Source organism: Amblyomma mixtum, chromosome 1, assembly GCF_055824585.1.
Source record: "Amblyomma mixtum isolate Tamu chromosome 1, ASM5582458v1, whole genome shotgun sequence".
Taxonomy (NCBI): domain Eukaryota; kingdom Metazoa; phylum Arthropoda; class Arachnida; order Ixodida; family Ixodidae; genus Amblyomma; species Amblyomma mixtum.
Genome location: NC_143012.1, coordinates 187,251,087 through 187,268,997, shown reverse-complemented (window position 1 = coordinate 187,268,997; position 17,911 = coordinate 187,251,087). Strand labels below are relative to the sequence as shown.

The 17,911-nt window shown below is 47.4% G+C and overlaps 1 protein-coding gene across 1 annotated transcript in view; it reads left to right on the top strand.

Annotated features, from left to right (window-relative positions):
• PolD1 (DNA polymerase delta 1, catalytic subunit) overlaps positions 1 to 17,911 on the top strand; it is a 45,461-nt gene that overhangs the window by 15,803 nt on the left and 11,747 nt on the right. The window contains exons 7-14 of the mRNA XM_089560937.1: positions 613 to 779; positions 3,548 to 3,793; positions 6,114 to 6,224; positions 6,365 to 6,556; positions 6,939 to 7,252; positions 11,001 to 11,148; positions 13,360 to 13,593; positions 16,800 to 16,972. Of these exons, the coding sequence (XP_089417063.1) occupies positions 613 to 779; positions 3,548 to 3,793; positions 6,114 to 6,224; positions 6,365 to 6,556; positions 6,939 to 7,252; positions 11,001 to 11,148; positions 13,360 to 13,593; positions 16,800 to 16,972 (1,585 nt within the window). The remainder of the gene's footprint in view (positions 1 to 612; positions 780 to 3,547; positions 3,794 to 6,113; positions 6,225 to 6,364; positions 6,557 to 6,938; positions 7,253 to 11,000; positions 11,149 to 13,359; positions 13,594 to 16,799; positions 16,973 to 17,911) is intronic.

Genomic DNA, 17,911 nt, shown 5'->3' with positions numbered 1-17,911 from the left:
TTATACACGAAGAAGACACATAGTTAAGCATTAGTTACAACTTTATTTACACCAATGAATACGCTTTGATGGTCAGTGAAGTAGTGTGCTTGGTTTCTGCTGCATTGATGGCGTATATATACCCTCGAAACGACACCTCCTCCCCCTCTACTACTCGCAACTGGCGAAGCGAGCGACGGTGGCGCCATCTGGCGAAGCGCGGCGGCGGAAGCTGCTGCGGTTGTTAGGCAACGGCTCAAGGTCATTCGTGGAGTCGCTGCCATGGCAAAAGTGCGGCCACGCTGAAGAGGTGAAATGGTGGGCGTAGTGGTGCATTTGCAACAAAATTGACCCACGATTGTGGTGCCACTTCAGTTAGTTCATCTGGGCGTTGTTCATGCTCTGTGCTGCCTGGAGCATGCAGCGCAGATTGCCTTGCTAGCTTTCCCATGCTTCATTTAATCATCAGACGCTTTTCACGAGGAACCGGAATCTCTGGTAGTAGCATTCGCATGCTGTCTTCTTATTTTTTCAGCTATAATGGAAAATTGTTAACTTTTATAAAAGTACATTTCCAGGATTGCAGCATGGCATGCTGCCATTGAACTGCCTTGTGGGTGTCTCTGGATGCAGGCATCTTCCCGGAGCCAGAGAAGGACAGCGTCATCCAGATCTCCAACATGGTGATGCGTCAGGGGGAGAAGGACCCCTTCATCCGCAACGTCTTCACCCTCAACACGTGCGCCCCCATTGCTGGCTGCGAGGTGCTCAGCTACCAGCGGGAACATGAATTGCTCAAGGTACGCCCAGTTCGCTGGCTTTCATTGGCTGGCGTGTGAAGTTTTAAGGCGAAAGCCTTTAATGGCTCATACTGTCGTCTGTCCATTGTTAACAAAGCGGGTCACACGCGTTTAACTTGGGAACTAAAAAAGATAGAAGAAAACCAATGGTTGCTTAAGTTAGAGGAGGAAAAAATTAACCTAGAAGCCACGTTTGATGACTGTAGAATAATTGGTTAATTATTTATAGGCAGAAATGTCGAAATTGCGTCGAAATAGCGCAAACGTCGATATAGCCACGGGAGCGATGCGACGTCACATCCGCCGGATGTCATGACGGCATAGTGCCCTCGGCTTTCGCCTCTCAACAGTTGAGTTGCCAAAGTGTCCTTGCAATTTTTCTTCTCCATTTCTGTTCTGTTATGCATTTTCCAGCAATTTCAAACTGCAAAAAGTGTGAGCCTTGATGAAAGACGAGGCCTAACATCATTCCAGAAACTTTATTGGGAGGGTGCGGGGATGTGATATAAGTGGTTGGAGAGTCTTTTAGTCAACAATATTGCCACCGAGACCTATTTTTGCGAACAGCATTTTTGAAAGCCTTTTTTTTGTCGTTGTGATTCTCTGATGCGAACTTCAACAAACTTTTAGTCTTGGTAAAAACCCACTGTGGTTGCTCTTGGCTATGTTGATGTTTGTGTGGCACCTAAAGATTCATTTACTTGGTTGGTTGGTTTATGGGGTTTAACGTCCCAAAGCGACTGAGGCTATGAGAGACGCCGTAGTGGAGGGCACCGGAAATTTCGACCACCTGGGGTTCTTTAACGTGCACTGGCATCGCACAGTACACGGGCCTCTAGAATTTCTCCTCCAAAGAAGTTCTAGCCGCCGCGGCCGGGATCGAGCCCGCGTCTTTCGGGTCAGCAGCCGAGCACCATAACCACTGATCCACCGCGGCGGTGATTCATTTACTGCCAAGAATGTGGTATTGTATTAAAAAATTTTCCTGTCACTTGATTTAAGGGGGAAGAACCACCAACATTTTCCGTTTCTTGAGATGCCCGAATGAAATTTTCAGGGTAGATTCACAGCAGAAACATTCGAATAACTGCAAAGGTTCCTCGAGCTGTGCATGCTGGTTCTGAAGTTACGAGTGTATCTCAAAATGGTTTACAAAGGTCCCTTATCCCAAACATGGAAGATTTGCAAAGTATGTTGGCTGTGTAAAATTCATTATCGTGATTCCTGGATATTTACCACAGGGCAAGATAGGGTCCTGTTTCTAAATTTCCTCGTGGAAAAATTTTACCACAGCACTGAATTTAGTATCATTCATTAGACTTGCATTAGTCAAATTTAAAATTCTTTGTCACAAATTCCAGACACAATATCTGGATAAATGAGGCTGGTCTTGCCCTAGAAATTTATTTGGGTACGGAATAGCGTTCAGGTACGGAATAGGAGTAGCAACGCAGCCATGTGATGCAGCCTAGAGGTGAAGCAGTCATGTAGCTCTAGGACCGTTGCTGTGCATAAGGTGGCTGAGAGTTTTAAAATTATAGTGGACTATTGAATTAATTTGTGGAGCTTACAAATTTACTGCATCATACTTTCTCTCTAAAATAACTGCTGACAACTTCTCTCATCAGCACCAGTAGGCTTTGTTTGTTGTCTTGGCCACCAGGGGCACTCGGCGTCACTAGTGTTGCTGCAACATTTTTGCTGGCTTGAGATCTGAGCATAAAATAGAAACACTTGTCCAAAAAAGTAATAGCAGACAAACTTTTTACATTTTAAAATGTTATTAAGGGGGGACACTGGTCCTAGACCTATTTTCCTTATTTTTAGTCCAATCCTAATGAAACTGTACCACCTTGCTCAGTTTTTTATACCGATTTCAGCAATGAAATTACCTTTCTCATAATTTAGTCGGTTCCCAAGTTAATTAATTTTAATCAGTTATTCATTAGTGCCCCGGTGCAAAAAAAAAACTGCTCAATAAAAAGGTATTTTTAATCCATGATGGCTACTTGGTATGATGAGTAGAGAGTGCAATAATCAAAACCATTTTTCCATTTCACCCTCATTAGTAATTTTACAGCACTTGGAATATCAATGTTCAAGGTGTGAATGTAATGCATCCATAAACTTTGCAAAATTATATTTTTCAACTGCGATTCAACAAATCTGCTTTGATTATTGCACACACTGTGCCTTCAGCTTCCGTTAGCAAACAATATGACATCTCTGTCTGTCTTAGATGTTGAGATATCGACACACTAAGACAGCCAGATGTCCAAAATTTTCATGCCATTAAATTGTGTGCTCCTGCATAAATTCAGCCCACACGATAATCTGAATTTGACATTATGGTCAAAATGTTGATTTCTTGAAGGAAAAAATTGGTACAGTTGGAAAATAATAGCTGTACATTTCACAAATGTCATTTTTGGAAAATCGGTTTTTTGGTCTCAAGGACCAGTGTCCCCGCTCAAACATTGTTAGCGGGTTAGAATGTTCTTTCTTTGCTTTTAGTTCTCTGCGCTGGGTGGTGCTGCAGTCACAGGTTTTTGAAGGCGCCCCTTTGGGCTCCAAAGGTCTCAGAAGGGTGTCTTCACCTCCAGAGGCATTAGCGTCAGAGGTGTAGCAACTGTTGTGCCGCGTAGCAATTCTCAAAGGTCCCTGCGGTGCCCGCATGACGGGATGTCACTCATCAACTTACCTGCACAGTCACTCACTCGTTTATTCATTTGATGGTCCCACGAATTTCGTTGTCTTTCTCCGTGCAGAAATGGGCGGACTTTGTGCGTGAGGTGGACCCCGATGTGATCACGGGCTACAACATCCAGAACTTTGACTTCCCCTACCTGATGAACCGGGCCAGGACGTTGCGGGTGGACACGTTCCCTTTCCTGGGGCGCATCCGCGACTGCAAGACCCTGCTCAAGGACGCCGTCATGCAGTCCAAGCAGATGGGCCGCCGCGAGAACAAGGTGGTCACCATCGAGGGACGCGTCCAGTTCGACCTCCTCCAGGTGAGGCCAGCGGTTTAGTATTTGCAAGGAGCAGCGTGTCCTCGACTTTTGGCAAACGCCATGCTTTATTCATTAGCATTCGTTCTTTTTTTAATGACGTGCTGGTGCAACTTTGGTTGCATGATCCCACTGCAGAAGCCTGTCCATTTTGGCTTTAGCTGTGTGCTAGCTCGGAGAAGGTTGCTAAAGTTTTACGAGTTGGAAAAACAGCGCAATCAAAGACGAGACACAAGAGAAGGACAAAACACCAGCTTTGATTGCGCTGTTTTTCCAATTCGTAAAGCATGTACCAACCAGCCCGTATTTGCCCTCTTCTGGAATTCATTTCTTCTACATCGGGCACTTTTCTACCTCTGAGGGGTTTCTGTGATTTTCATGCTCACTTATGGTGCTAAATTCAACAAAAAGAAATTTGTTTGCATATTATATTTTCCAGCACTTTTATGCACATAGAGCCTTTGTCCAACAATGGAGAGTGGACAAGGTTTCTGGGCCTAGTGGTACAGCTTGTTATGAATTGCCAGCGTTCCAAAGCTCTCAGAGGTGAGAGGAGCTTACCTCTCCAGAGCTCAGGACTACCAGGGATGGTATAGAGCCTTACCACACAGCTTAGAGGCAAACTCCTATCTCTATCTTCTTGACAAAGGCTCTACCTTGGCCTGTATGTGGTGGACCTCAGGGTCTGCCTGCTGCTGCTTTTACGTTTGAAGTAGCGGAGCTGAGACAGCTGTAATGGGAAGCGACAATCTCTTTTAATCCAAAGTAGAGGGTTTGGTTTATGGTTTATGGGGTTTAACGTCCCAAAGCGACTCAGGCTATGAGGGACGCCGTAGTGGAGGGCTCCGGAAATTTCGATCACCTGGGGTTCTTTAACGTGCACTGACATCGCACAGCACACGGGCCTCTAGAACTTCGCCTCCATCGAAATTCTAGCCGCCGTGGCCGGGATCGAACTCGCGTCTTTCGGGTCAGCAGCCGAGCACCATAACCAATGAGCCACCACGGCGGCTAATCCAACATAGATAAAGGGCCGGTAGATGGGTTTCTTGACGACAAGGAGTGAACAAGAAAGGGGGAGGCCTCCTGATGCTTAGCCAACATTTCGACAAGAGGACTCTTCTTCATCCAGACAAAGACGAGTTGTCGAAACATTGGCCAAGCACCCTCAGGCTCCCCCCTCAGCCTTTGTTCACTTTGTGTTGTCAGTCTCTTTTAATGGTGCATGAAAAGAGCTTTGCTGCACAAGAAGCACAGGAACACACAATCTTGTGATGATGACGTATTGGCAGGGACTTCATCATCACAAAGAAGTTCCTGCACTGTCTGCCAAATTTAATGCCAGTTTTTTTGGATTTAGATATTAGCGTTACCTTTGGTAAGCACTCTCATTTTATGAGTAGCAACTTGGCAATATACTTGGAAGGAAAAGTGTACAGAGTAGTTGTACCTTGTCAGTACTCACCTATGGGGCCAAAGCTTGAAGGCTAACCAAAATGTATGAAATTAAATTTAGAGCAGTGCAGCAAGCTGTAGAAATGAAATGTGATATGTGTAATGTTAAGAGACTGGGAGAGAGCAGACTTTATCAGAGATGAGACGCGATTGGATGACATCCAAGCTGAAATCAAGCAGGGCAGGGCATCTATTGTGAAGATTAATGGAATGGATTCTGCGAGAGTGCAAGCTTAGCAGGGAGTGACGGTTAGTCAGATGGGTGGATGAGATCATGAAGTTTGCAGGTGGTTGCAGCTGGCATGGGACACGGTTAACCGAAGATAACCGGTGGCAAAGCCTTTGCCCTACACTGCACATGACCGGGGTTATTGATGATGATGATGATTTGACATTTGAATATTTGCAATGACTTGGCACCTCTGCGCATGCTTGTTGAATAATAAGCATAGATGTTCGGAGCACAACTTTACATGCTTGACAACAAAGGGAAAGTAGCTTCAGTCAGTGCAACATGAAGTCCGTGGTGCAACTAAGGTGTACAGATACAGAGTGGCTCCTCTGGAGCTTGCAATTCAGGTGCCTCTGTTCACAAATGCAGTGCACAAGGACAAACAATCCACTTTGCTGTACAGGCACAGTGTCCGTATCCTAGGCCCTTAAATCACTGGCCTAGGAAAGATTGGCATGCACCTTCTGAACTCATGCCAAATGCTTGCTACTAACTTTGCATGCACAGGCCGAGCAGTACAATTACAGAGTCCATTGACCCTCAGAAATGCATTGAAGCTGCTATTAGCTAGTGGTCCGAGCTCATCCGCGTGCTCTCCGTTCTCCACCCCTTGCGTACATCTATGGGTGCGTGCAGGTGTTGCTGCGAGACTACAAGCTGCGGTCGTACACGCTCAACGCAGTCAGCTACCACTTCCTGCAGGAGCAGAAGGAGGACGTCCAGCACAGCATCATCACCGACCTCCAGGTGGGGGGGGGGGCTCTGGTTCCCACAGCCCATCTTTCCTGTGTAACTTGTTTTCATGTGCAGTTTACCCCGAGACGTGCTCAACTTAGTCCGTTGCTGGACTTCTCAAATGTGTCGCCATTTGTCCTCTGGGCTCGCAGAATGGCACAGACCAGACGCGCCGCCGCCTGGCCGTCTACTGCCTCAAGGACGCCATGCTGCCCCTGCGTCTCCTGGACAAGCTCATGAGCGTCATCAACTACATGGAGATGGCGCGTGTCACGGGGGTGCCCATGACCTACCTGCTGTCACGCGGCCAGCAGATTAAGGTCGTGTCACAACTGCTCCGAAAGGTGGGCAAGTCTTCTCTCTCACATTGAGAAAAAGTACAGCTGCAAGTTTTTTGGTTTTACCCTTATTGCATTTCTTGGTGTCGAGATAAACCAGCTGTGTTGCTTCAGGACATTAAACCTTACAATTTACAGTTTTTCAGTACCGTGCATTTTGGCAAGTTCCCTGCAGCATAACATATTACATAACTGCACAAGCGTATGTTTTACTTGAAATGAAATGGCATATTTAGAGTCGGCAAACTTAAATGGATGTCCCCTGAAGATTTCACGACTGTGACTTGATGAATAAGAATTTTTTTGTAAGGCCCTCTGCCCCCCCTTTACCACCACTGCCATCACTTTCACGCCACTGACACGACGGTTCCACTGTTATGGTTGGCAGGCGGCCGAGCAGGACCTGGTCATGCCGGTGGTCCACTCGGAGGTGGGCGAGGACTTTGAAGGGGCCACGGTGATCGAGCCGGCCAAGGGCTTCTACTCAGTGCCCATTGCGACCCTGGACTTCTCCTCCCTCTACCCGTCCATCATGATGGCCCACAACCTGTGCTACACCACCGTGCTGGACAGCCGGCAGCGGGAGCTGCTCCAGCCGGACCAGTTCATCCGCACCCCATCCGGCGACTACTTCGTCAAGGCCTCCGTGCGCAAGGGCCTCCTGCCTGAGATCCTCGAGGACCTGCTCAGTGCACGCAAGAGGCAAGTGGATGAGATGGACGCCCGTTGTTTAGGGGCGGGGGGGGGGGGGGGGGGGGGTAGCACTTCTTTCACCTTTGTACTTGGTCATGTGTTTAGATACATACAGTAGCCGACCGATTTTTTTGACTACAATAATTTGGACTTGCGCGATACTACTGCGAACATCACTGTGGGACCATCGTGCACCTTATAGGAACGTGTACATTTTCACGACCTATATTTGGGACTTTGTGGAGTCTAAAAGTTTAAATTTTCGGACTGAAATAGATGCCAGCAGTATTGTGAAGATGGTTTTTCAACCGAAAGTTTGTTATTTTGGCCTGATATAGATGCGAGCTTGCATCGCTTTTGCAACTAACCCATTCCCCGCCACCATGAAAGACGCCACCTTGGATTTCAACGGAATCGGCGGGCGCAGTCGGACTGGCTTGGTTAGGCTTGGCTATTTGTTCTCCATCGTTGCCATTCAAGATAATGGGATGCTCTGCATTGCCATCAAGATGGCCTACATAGAGCACGCGATCGCATTGAAAATGGAACAGCTGCAGCATCCGCCGTGGCTTGGACGACACCCCCTGCGGTGTGGGGCAGCAAATGTAGTAGAGGTGGGGGGAGGAGGGACTGCAATCGGAGGTGCTCGCTTCCGCTTGCGTCTTCCCGTGGGTTACCCATGGGTTACCTCTCGGTCTTCGCGAGCATCACTGCCCCATGCAAACTGACTGTTCTTGCTTCGCGCAACGAGTGCATTCATTTGTGGCATAACTGCGGCCGCGTCACACTTTCTGGTAGGGTGCGGACATGATGAAAGCGTGGCTATGACTCAGATAGAGGCTAATATTACTGCTTGTAGGCAGAACATGGAGAGCGGCGTTTTTGCGATTTTGAAAGCCAGTTTTTCACAGAAAAGTTTAGGGTGCCACTGGTGTAACTTAGCTGGCGTTCATATACTCTCTACGTTTGTATACTCTACACTATGTATACTCTCCGCAGTGCCCACATTGTGGAGCGGTAGCTAACCTCTACCATATGGTGTGGGCATGCCAATTTAATCCCTTACTTGACCCCGTTCCAAACCCCTCGGAGGAGCAGTGGGAGGCTATTCTGCTCAGCGATGATCCTGACCGTCAGCACTGGCTGGTGGGGAGGGCCAGCGCAGCAGCAGCAGCCAATGGACTACCGGACTAGGTGGCCCACCCACATGCTCTAAGAATATTGAAGAAATAAAGATGTTTTCAATCAATCAATCAATTCACAGAAAAGTTAATTTTTTTTAGGGTCACGGGTTTTTCGGATTGTTCGATTATTCGGACCATTTTTCGAGTCCCACCGAGTCCAAAATATAGGTCAGCAACTGTACCTTATTTACTTGATCTTAATATGCATCCATTTTTCACAAGTATAATTCCTTCCATTGTAGTGTACACCAGATTTTCATACTTTGATAAAGAAATGACTCTTCTCGCTTGGAGCAACAAACCTTTATTGCAGCCTCTCCAGTGTCGCAGTGAAGTAAACAATCCCACTGCCTCACTTACCTTTCATCATCTGGCTGGCAAAATCGTCATCACTCATGTCACTGTCGGAAGACTCCTTGTCACTCTCAAAAGCCGAAAGCGTTTCATCCTCGATGCTGGCCATGGCTTTTTAAATTCCGCACTTTTGAAGACTTTTTTGAGCATGGCAGACGGGATCATGTACCATGCATCCTTCGTCGATCCCGCAAAGTCTTGCTGCAAGGCATGCTTGATCCCAGAGCTTAATGTGAGTTTGTGGCGGCCATTAACCCTTTCACTGTCACGGACGTACCGGTACGTTTTCGCGCTCCCCACCACAGTGTCACTGACGTACCGGTACGTTCTCTATCATGCGTTCAAAATTTCGCGCTTGAGTGCAAAGCTGACGCTCTTGGACCAGCTGCGCCATCTGTTGAATCTTTCTACAAGTTCGTATTTTCGCCCCTTACTGTTTTGGTACGTGTATTGAAGAGTACGGAGCGACTGCCATCCCACCCCTCCCTCTTTGCTGAGTGGCGCGGTCGCTCCGCGTTCTCCGGATCATGATGCGCTCGTGTGGTTATGGGTCCAAGGGTTGTTGTGCCATCTGCCGCTGTTTTGCAGGTTTTTATTTTTCTTCTGTCGGCGTGTGAGCTACGGCGCTTCAAGTTCAAGGGCGCGCGCCGTTGCCACTCCGAGAGTCAAAGAGACTGACACATGACTCGATCGCTGCTTTCGCTCTCTCGTCGCACCCTCACTTGCGGCTGGAAGCAGCAAAAGCAAAGCCCCTCAACTTTGTTTTAGCCTCTTTCCATCTCCCTCTCTCATCTTTATTACACAGCGTCCCATTTCTCTCCGTTTTGCGGGCCACTGAAAGCACACCCCCGCTGCGCGCGGTTACTTTCGGATATGGCTGACCGCGCGGGACCTTCCTCTGCGCATTGGAGTGGTGGCTCTTCAGATTCTAAATACGAGCCAAGCTCGGATTCGGACTCTGACAGCGTCTCATCCGAGGAAGAGGCAAGTTCTGCATCGTCAGATTCTGATGTTGAAACGGCGGGACCATCATCCCGGAAGTGTGCGACACTGGGGGTGCGTCACGGGCAGAAACACCCGACAGCGAAAGGGTTAACAAGCCATTCTGTGTAGTGCGCCCAGAACCTGTCCTTCACTCGAGGAAGACATTCAGCGGTTGCAGCTATGGTGTCATTCCATCGGTAAAATGGCAAGGTCCGTGTTGCGTGTGGCGAGCTTATTCTTGTGGAAAACCTGTTTTCCCCTCTGTCTTGATGCGACCAACCATTATCATCATCATGGGTCGGAACAGCGTCGGCTAGGCAAGGAGGAAAGCTTCCTCATGGTGGAAGCAGAGGCAGCGACGGGATTGCCACCTCACAGGCTATGCGGAACTCCGCGGAGCCGGTGAGAGTCTTGCTGACGGGACACTCAGATACTCGCGAGGCCCATCATTGTCCACGACTGCCGTAGGTGATGTGGCAGTATATCAGCATACAAGAACTGCCTAGCTGCCATTTTGCAATGCCAATGACAATAGCCTCTCTCTGATGTAGTTTTGTTTTCGTACTCAATTCTAGTGCGCATGTAGTTTTAAATATTTTTTCCAGGGCAAAGGTGCATGCTAGAATTGAGTAACTGCGGCAAACTCAGCACTATTTAAAACTTATACAGTGCCCCACATACTTGTTTAGAACAGCTAAATGGAGCACTATGGGGTATGCTGATGTAGTTTACAAGTAGCCTAAAGCTCAAAGTAATGTCCTGTCATACACGCACTTTTGTGAAGGTAATGGTTCTTCTCGTCACATTTTATATCGAGCTCAGCAGGCATCAACTATTCTCACCATTGCATGCTGGAATGCTTTGTTCAGGTATTCTAGACAGGCATGTGGACATGTGTATGGGGCAGTGTCTGGGACGATGTTCTGCTGTATGCAGTTTCTCTACAGCTGCCGCAAAGGAATGCTGATCACACTGGGCCTGTCGGCCACTAGCATCTGCATCCACCGAAGGGGTTGTAGATTAATCACATTATTCAGACCAGTGGCAACTGGAAGGTGATTTGTGTGAATTTTAGCACATATGCTACCTCTTTACATTTGCTGTCAGTATTTGGTGTATTGACACTTCATGCAAGCAGATAAAATTTGTCAATCGATTTCTGCAAGTGCTGTCACGGCACGTTTGGAAACAACACTGTTGAACACAGAAGGCTGTGCCGTTCTTACCTGGCTCAGAGCCAAGACGGACTTGAAGAATGAGACGGATCCATTCCGCAAGAAAGTGCTGGACGGCCGTCAGCTGGCCCTGAAGATCAGCGCCAACTCAGTGTACGGGTTCACTGGGGCCCAAGTGGGCAAGCTGCCCTGCCTGGCCATCTCCAAGGTGAGGAGGCCCTCCCGGCCTTTGCTTTTAACCCGCAGGGCCCCAATGAGGGCCAGCCCAATCTGGGGGAGAATTAGAAGTAATCTACTATTCATCATCATCATCAGCCTGATTGCACCCACTGCAGAGCAAAGGCCTCTCCCATGTCTCTACAATTAACCCAGTCCTGTGCCAGATGCGACCACCATATCTACGCAAACTTCTTAATCTCATCCGCCCTACAAACTTTCAGCCGCCCCCTGCTACGCTTGCCTTCTCTTGGAATCCACTCCGTTACCCTTAAGGACCAGCGGTTATCTTGCCTTCGCATTACATGCCTTGCCCAAGCCCATTTCTTCCTCTTGATTTCAACTAAGATGTCATTAACCCGCATTCGTTCCCTCACCCACTCCGCCCTCTTCCGATCTCTTAACGTTACACCTATCATTTTCCTTTCCATAGCTCACTGCGTTGTTCCTAACTTAAGCTGAACGCTCTTTGTTAGCCTCCACGTTTCTGCCCCATAGGTGAGTACCGGTATGATACAGCTGTTGTATACCTTTCTCTTCAGGGATATTGGTAAAATGCCATTCATGACCTGAGAGAACCTGCCATACGCGCTCCACCCCATTCTTTTTCTTCTAGTTATCTCATTCTCTTGATTGAGATCTGCGGTGCCCTAAGTAGACATATTCCCTTACCTCTTCCAGCACTGTTACTACTACTATTGCTGCCACTTTACTCTTGAATGTTTTGCTATCCGCTGTGCTCCTCAGATATCTGTAAAAGTAAAAAAAAGTTACAGCCGATTTGTGTAGCTAATCAAAATCGAAGTAGGTGTGCTAGCACTGCTTAGCCCTGCTATACTTTTATAAGTGATGCAAAGTGAACCGGCGTACTATGAGGCCACACTGCCTTCTCATCGGCTAAGATAAGGGATGTGGCGTCGCCACCGTCTCCTTCGCGCTTCAAGCTCCCGGAGAGAGAGGGAGCAGGGGCGGGTTACACGAAGCAGACAAGACAGTCTTATTCCCAGTTTAATCTTATTCGTGCTGGCAGGCAGCTACACATCTTAATTGGAGTTGTAGAAGGACTTGAACCACATTACTTAATGCCACTTTTGTTGCAAGTTTGAGTGCAAACTTGTCGACCGTTTCTATTCGAAATGAATTGTCAGTACTGGGGGGCAATGTGCAGTGGTCTGAACAGAGCTCGGGCAAGCGGCAGCTTGCCATGATCAGAAGCCGAGCTCGAGCAAGTGCAAAAAAGAAATGCAGGAACTTGTTAATGAGACCACGGAGGTCACTTTTGTTTTTGAAATATAGATAGTGCTGCCTTTTACTGGCTTCATGAAAGTTTCAGTGTTTTGCACCATAGGTATTTCATATGATCAGTTTGCTACTAGCTGAATAGTTATGAATTGCATAATACAGGGAATATCAATCTTCTTAGCCTCGGAGAACCCTGCATGTCTTGGATTCTGTCCCTTCCTGCCTAAGATGGAGGAAAAAAACAGTGTGTAAGATGCATGGCCCCTCGAGAAATGCTCAAATAAAATTATGAACTGAATGCTGTAAGCAATTGCAGTGTAGTCAGTTCTGAAATGAAGCGGCTGAAAGAAAGGTGAAGGTTGAGGCACTGAACCAAAAAAACCTTCTAGGGAGCTCGATGGTTCAGCACAACTAATGTGTGGTTTATGTTGTTTAACGTCCCAAAGCGGCTAAGGCTATGAGGGACGCCGTAGTGGAGGCCTCCGGAAATTTCGACCACCCGGAGTTCTTTAATGTGCACTGACATCACACAGTACACGGGCCTCTAGAATTTCGCCTTTCGGGTCAGCAGCCATGTCTTTCGGGTCAGCAGCCGAGCGCCGTAACCACTGAGCCACCGCGGCAGCTTAGAACTAGTTTGAGAACCCCTAATACAATAGAACCTAGCAAGTACTATGTGGCATATTTTTCTCATGGCTGACAGAAAAAAAGAAGCTGATTTCATTTATTTGTTAATTTATGGAATCAAGCGATAAATTTGTACAAGGTGGTGGGCAGTAATGAAATGAAGGAAAGCGGTTTCACTTAGCAGAAAAGCGTCGCGCTCAAGTGCATCAGCATAATATATGGTTGTGGAGAGATACTAAGAATCAGGCAGGAAAGGGAAAGTTGAGTCATGGCAGTCAGGATACTTGGCAGCCTTCCTTGTGCCATGCTCACTCTTTTGATGTTGGGGTCGCAGAGCGTCACCGCGTTTGGACGCACCATGATCGAGAAGACCAAGCAGGAGGTGGAGGCCCGGTACACGCTGGCCAACGGCTACGAACATGACGCCAAAGTCATCTACGGGGACACAGACTCCGTCATGATCCGCTTTGGCACGGACTCCCTGGAGAAGGCCATGGAGCTTGGACGCGAAGCTGCAGGCTACGTCACCGCCAAGTTTGTCCGCCCAATCAACCTCGAGTTTGAGAAGGTGAGGCAGATGCCGGCGGGTATTGCTCAGTGTGGTCAGCTAGGTGCAGTAGACGCGCACCACGTGAAGCACCGCTATTGGCCACACATGAGCTTTGTTTTCACTTTGCTGTTTTTGCTGCTTTTAGGTTTTTTAATGCAGGAGCTTTAAAGGGGCCCAGAAACACAATCTTAGTTGACTGTTTTGCCTGTTGATCGCATACAGTGAGTTACAATGGTGCTATTAGCGTCAGTAATACCGCGTATATTTCGTTTTTTAATATTTTAATGTCCTCCCAAAAACAAATTCATGACTCTGATGGTGCCCCACACAGTGGCGGGTTTTAGCAGCGGATATGACATCACCTGGCGCAAGCTTGATGATTGACAAACAGTAAATATACAGCAAATTGTGTGAATAAATAGAGACAAATTTTGTCACCTGTCATTGTTTTATATTAGATCAACAAAAACAACTTGTTTGTTTTAGATAAAAGCCCTGCAAAGCAAGTAAAATAAAAATACACCACCAGGGGCTCTGGCATGGAAACGACGCTGCCAGTCTCAGCAAGAACGAGTTACAGAGAGCAGGCAACCATGGAGTGCAAACTTACGCGACGTGCTCTGGCTGGCTGTTTTGATTGGTTGCGCCAGGTGCCGTCATTGGGAGAGAGAAATAGGAGTGGGAAGCCCGCCAAAATCGAGTTGAGGGCAGCGTTTTGTTTGCTTGTATTTTGAAATTTCATCATTGAATAACTCTCGTTCCTGTGCATCGATTCCTGTCATCCTTTTTAGTCAGCATCTGTGTGACATAAAGAATCCACCTGAAGTATAGCCAGTATCCCCCAAGCAGTGTTTTGCAGCCCTTTAAGGAGCTCGTGTCGCAGAAAATTCGGCGTCATTGACCAGGAACGAAAAATTCACGAAAAATCCCTGGACAAGCAATCTAGGAGGCAGATGGGCCATATAGGTCATGTGGCCTTGCAGCGTCATGACAAACTGCCCACCGGATGGGGAGAAAACTGCCCATCATAACAGACGGTGGGAAAATTAATGATTGGTCGCTCAGGCAGAGCAACCTGGATCGCACAGGTGGGAGCACCTGCTATTGCAGGGCAGTGGGTTATTGCTTAACTGCCGCACCACTGCCCCGCATTAGCAGTGCGAGGGCTCCCAGGGATCTATGAATGTAGAGTAGAGAGTGACCAATTCTGCATGTGTGGGAATTAACCCATTACTCTATCACGTCGTACCCTTAAGGTGGAGGTTAACTCTTTCGCTACCGCGCCATAGGCCATCGATCGCATATGATCGATTCAAATCGCCCGCGCAAAAAAGCTCATTTTGGAGAGTCGTGAACGTGCTCCGCCATCTAGCTAGCAAGCTCAACAACTGCTCTTTCGATCGCAGCCTTGGTTTCTGTGTTTTGACATGAGGGGGCGCCGTGAAAAATAAAACTTTGAACGGCCGCAGCGGCGTCAGCCGGAGAAAATGGCGTCCGCGTCACCGCGCGCGCCTCGAAAACGAAAGCTGACACCGAGTACGTTGGCCGGTTTCGGTTTCGTTTTTTGCGACGAAAGCAGTGATTATTAGTCGGGCAACAATGTACAAACGTTGGATTTCTGTTTCGACAGCGAGACTTCGCCTCGGGAGCTTGGAACGTCAGCGCGTACTTGCATTAAGTTCTGTTTTCGTTCGCTGTGGCTTTTCTGCGGTTCATACTGTTTCTAATTGATGGGAGTGGTTTATTTTTGTGCTTCAGGGTCTTGACAACGTATGGCGAAGGCAGTTTGCCAAATGCTCAAGGTCGCGTCGCGTTTTTCAACCAAGACGACAGCTAGGTGCCCATATCGGCACATCGCGGCGGAGCGGCGCTCGGAGATTAGCTCGACTTCTCGACTTTTTTTTGATGCTCTTCACGGCGGAAATGATGAAGACCGTGTGCGGAAACACTAATAAGTATGCATGGATGAAGATTTTCGGCAAGTTCGGCATGACGGCTCATGGGAAGACGCGAATCTGTTGGAGATGCTGATGTTCATTGGAATCATCATATACAATGGAATTGTTGACCTGCCGCGACTTTATTTCTACTGAAATACCAGAATAATCTATTCTGGCCCTCTGCCATCAAAAATCATTTCTCAAAATTGGTTTTTCGCTTTTTTTGTTTATTTTTTTTTTGCACATAACGGACCCGGATGATTCAGTGGCGGCAGCATCTATTGGCAAGACTTGGAAAGTGTCCTGGCTTTCGAACCACATCGCTAAAACTTATTTCATTGATTCTGATGTTTTAGAGCTTGCCTAAAATGCCAAATTTTATGAGCTGGCTATCAGGGAGCAGCTCATTCAAGAAATCTTCGGGTATGATGAGGGAAATGAAGTCCACGCCCCCAATCCTCCCATAGAATCCATTCAACACCAACCGAAAAAAATTAAAAAAAGAAGAAACTGCAAGCTCGGCTATCAGAGAACAAGGGAGGAACAAAGATAAAACCTTATGTGAAGCACCTGTCAGTCTACCTCTGCTTCACATCTTCACCCCTGATTGCTCTTCACAGTGGCACCACAGTCAGAACCCCTGACTTGACAGGCCATGGAAAGTGCAGTAAATTTTTCTCATAGCTGAAACTGTGAATAATGACAGCTATAAACATGTGCAACAGTTTGTATATTCCAGTTTTCCTCTAATCAAGTTCTGGCTTAGTGCAGCCGGTAATTTTTGTTTTTGCTATATACTTTTTTTGTGTTTTTAGCAAATTTCACAAATAAATGTTAATTTACTTTCGCACACACAACTCTTCTGTTTGTTTCATTCAGAAGTGTAACTAATAAGCTACAATTTCATGCATTGCAATATGTGCTGGGTGTATTAGTTGTTGTGAAAAAAATTTTTCTTTCCGTACACTCTAAATCGTCCATTTTTCTGCGGTAGCGAAAGAGTTAAGCGTCCCCTCCAATTTCTGTTTGGTGCATTGAAAACTGATTTGTAACAGAGTGTGAAGTGTAAGGATTGTAATTCAGTCACGTAACAAAAATGGCCACCTCCTCTTCCACCCCGCTCAGCGTTTTCCTTTCAGGACATATTACGGGGAAGGAAACGTACCGACTAAACAAAGCCAGAACAAATTTTGTTGCCTTTGCTGGGCGTGATCTTTACTTTTGCCCCTACTCCACCGGAAATTAACAAGTGTGACCTGCCCCACCCCTTTTTGCTGGTCCCAGGTGTACTACCCATATTTGCTGATCAACAAAAAGCGCTACGCGGGCCTGCTGTACACGCGGCCTGAGACATACGACAAGATGGACTGCAAGGGCATCGAAACTGTGCGCCGAGACAACTGCCCCCTGGTGGCGAACCTCATCAACACCTGCCTCGAGCGGATCCTCATCAACCGGTGAGGGAATGCTTTGCGTCAGCCTCAGCTCTAGTGCAAGCAGTGTTGGCTACAATCAGCCTTTTTATGAGGTGTGACATCCCACCTGGAAAACTGGTTGAAAACATGCACTTGGGCAATTTAGGTGAAGTCCGGTTCCACGAGATGTCAACTGTGCCTGCGAAGTGGCAAGTGTGCACTTGACAGCTGCCGCATTCTGTCGCTCCTGTCGCTAACTTGAACTGCACATGCACAGTAGGAGTTGGTGGTTTGTTTTCAACCAGCGGAGCTCAAAGTCAAGAGGCGCACATATGCGAGCAGCCATGTGATAAAAGGCAATCCATCCTGCGGGTTGTACAAGATCTGGAACAGTACTGCTGTACTTCAGTCCTCGAGTAGGTTGTTAGCAGTCAGCATATGTTGTTTGGCTGAAGCTGTGGGATTGGTGTTGGTAATTTAGTTGCAACAGCAAGTAGAGGTTTATCCACTTTCACATCCCCTGACAATGAAAGTCACAGTGTGCTAAATTGCATGAGCTCCTATTTTTCCTGGCAGTGATGTGTCTTTTTCTAGCAGACAAACATCAACATACCAAAAAGGGTCATAGAATCAAAATTGGACAGAGTTGCCTTCAGCAGTGTAACGCACTCTAGTGCAGCCTTTGAGCTTGTGTGAGGTGCCAAGCTTGTTGAGAAGGGGCCAGTGAAGTAGAGCAAGCTCCTGGGTGTGCTCCCACATTAAGTGTGCTCGGTAGACCAGCCTCATGAAATTGCCGCACACTTTATGTCCATTCACTTTTGCTTTTATACATAGTACATAGCTGCAGCCATTCTCATTTGACAGCTGCTGAGTGTTTGCATCACTCTGACCCCCCCTCCACTGCTTTCCTGCTTCATTTTGTGGGCACAGGTGTGCCCAACCAGGATTCTCTTTTGTACTACAGTCGAACCCAGATATATC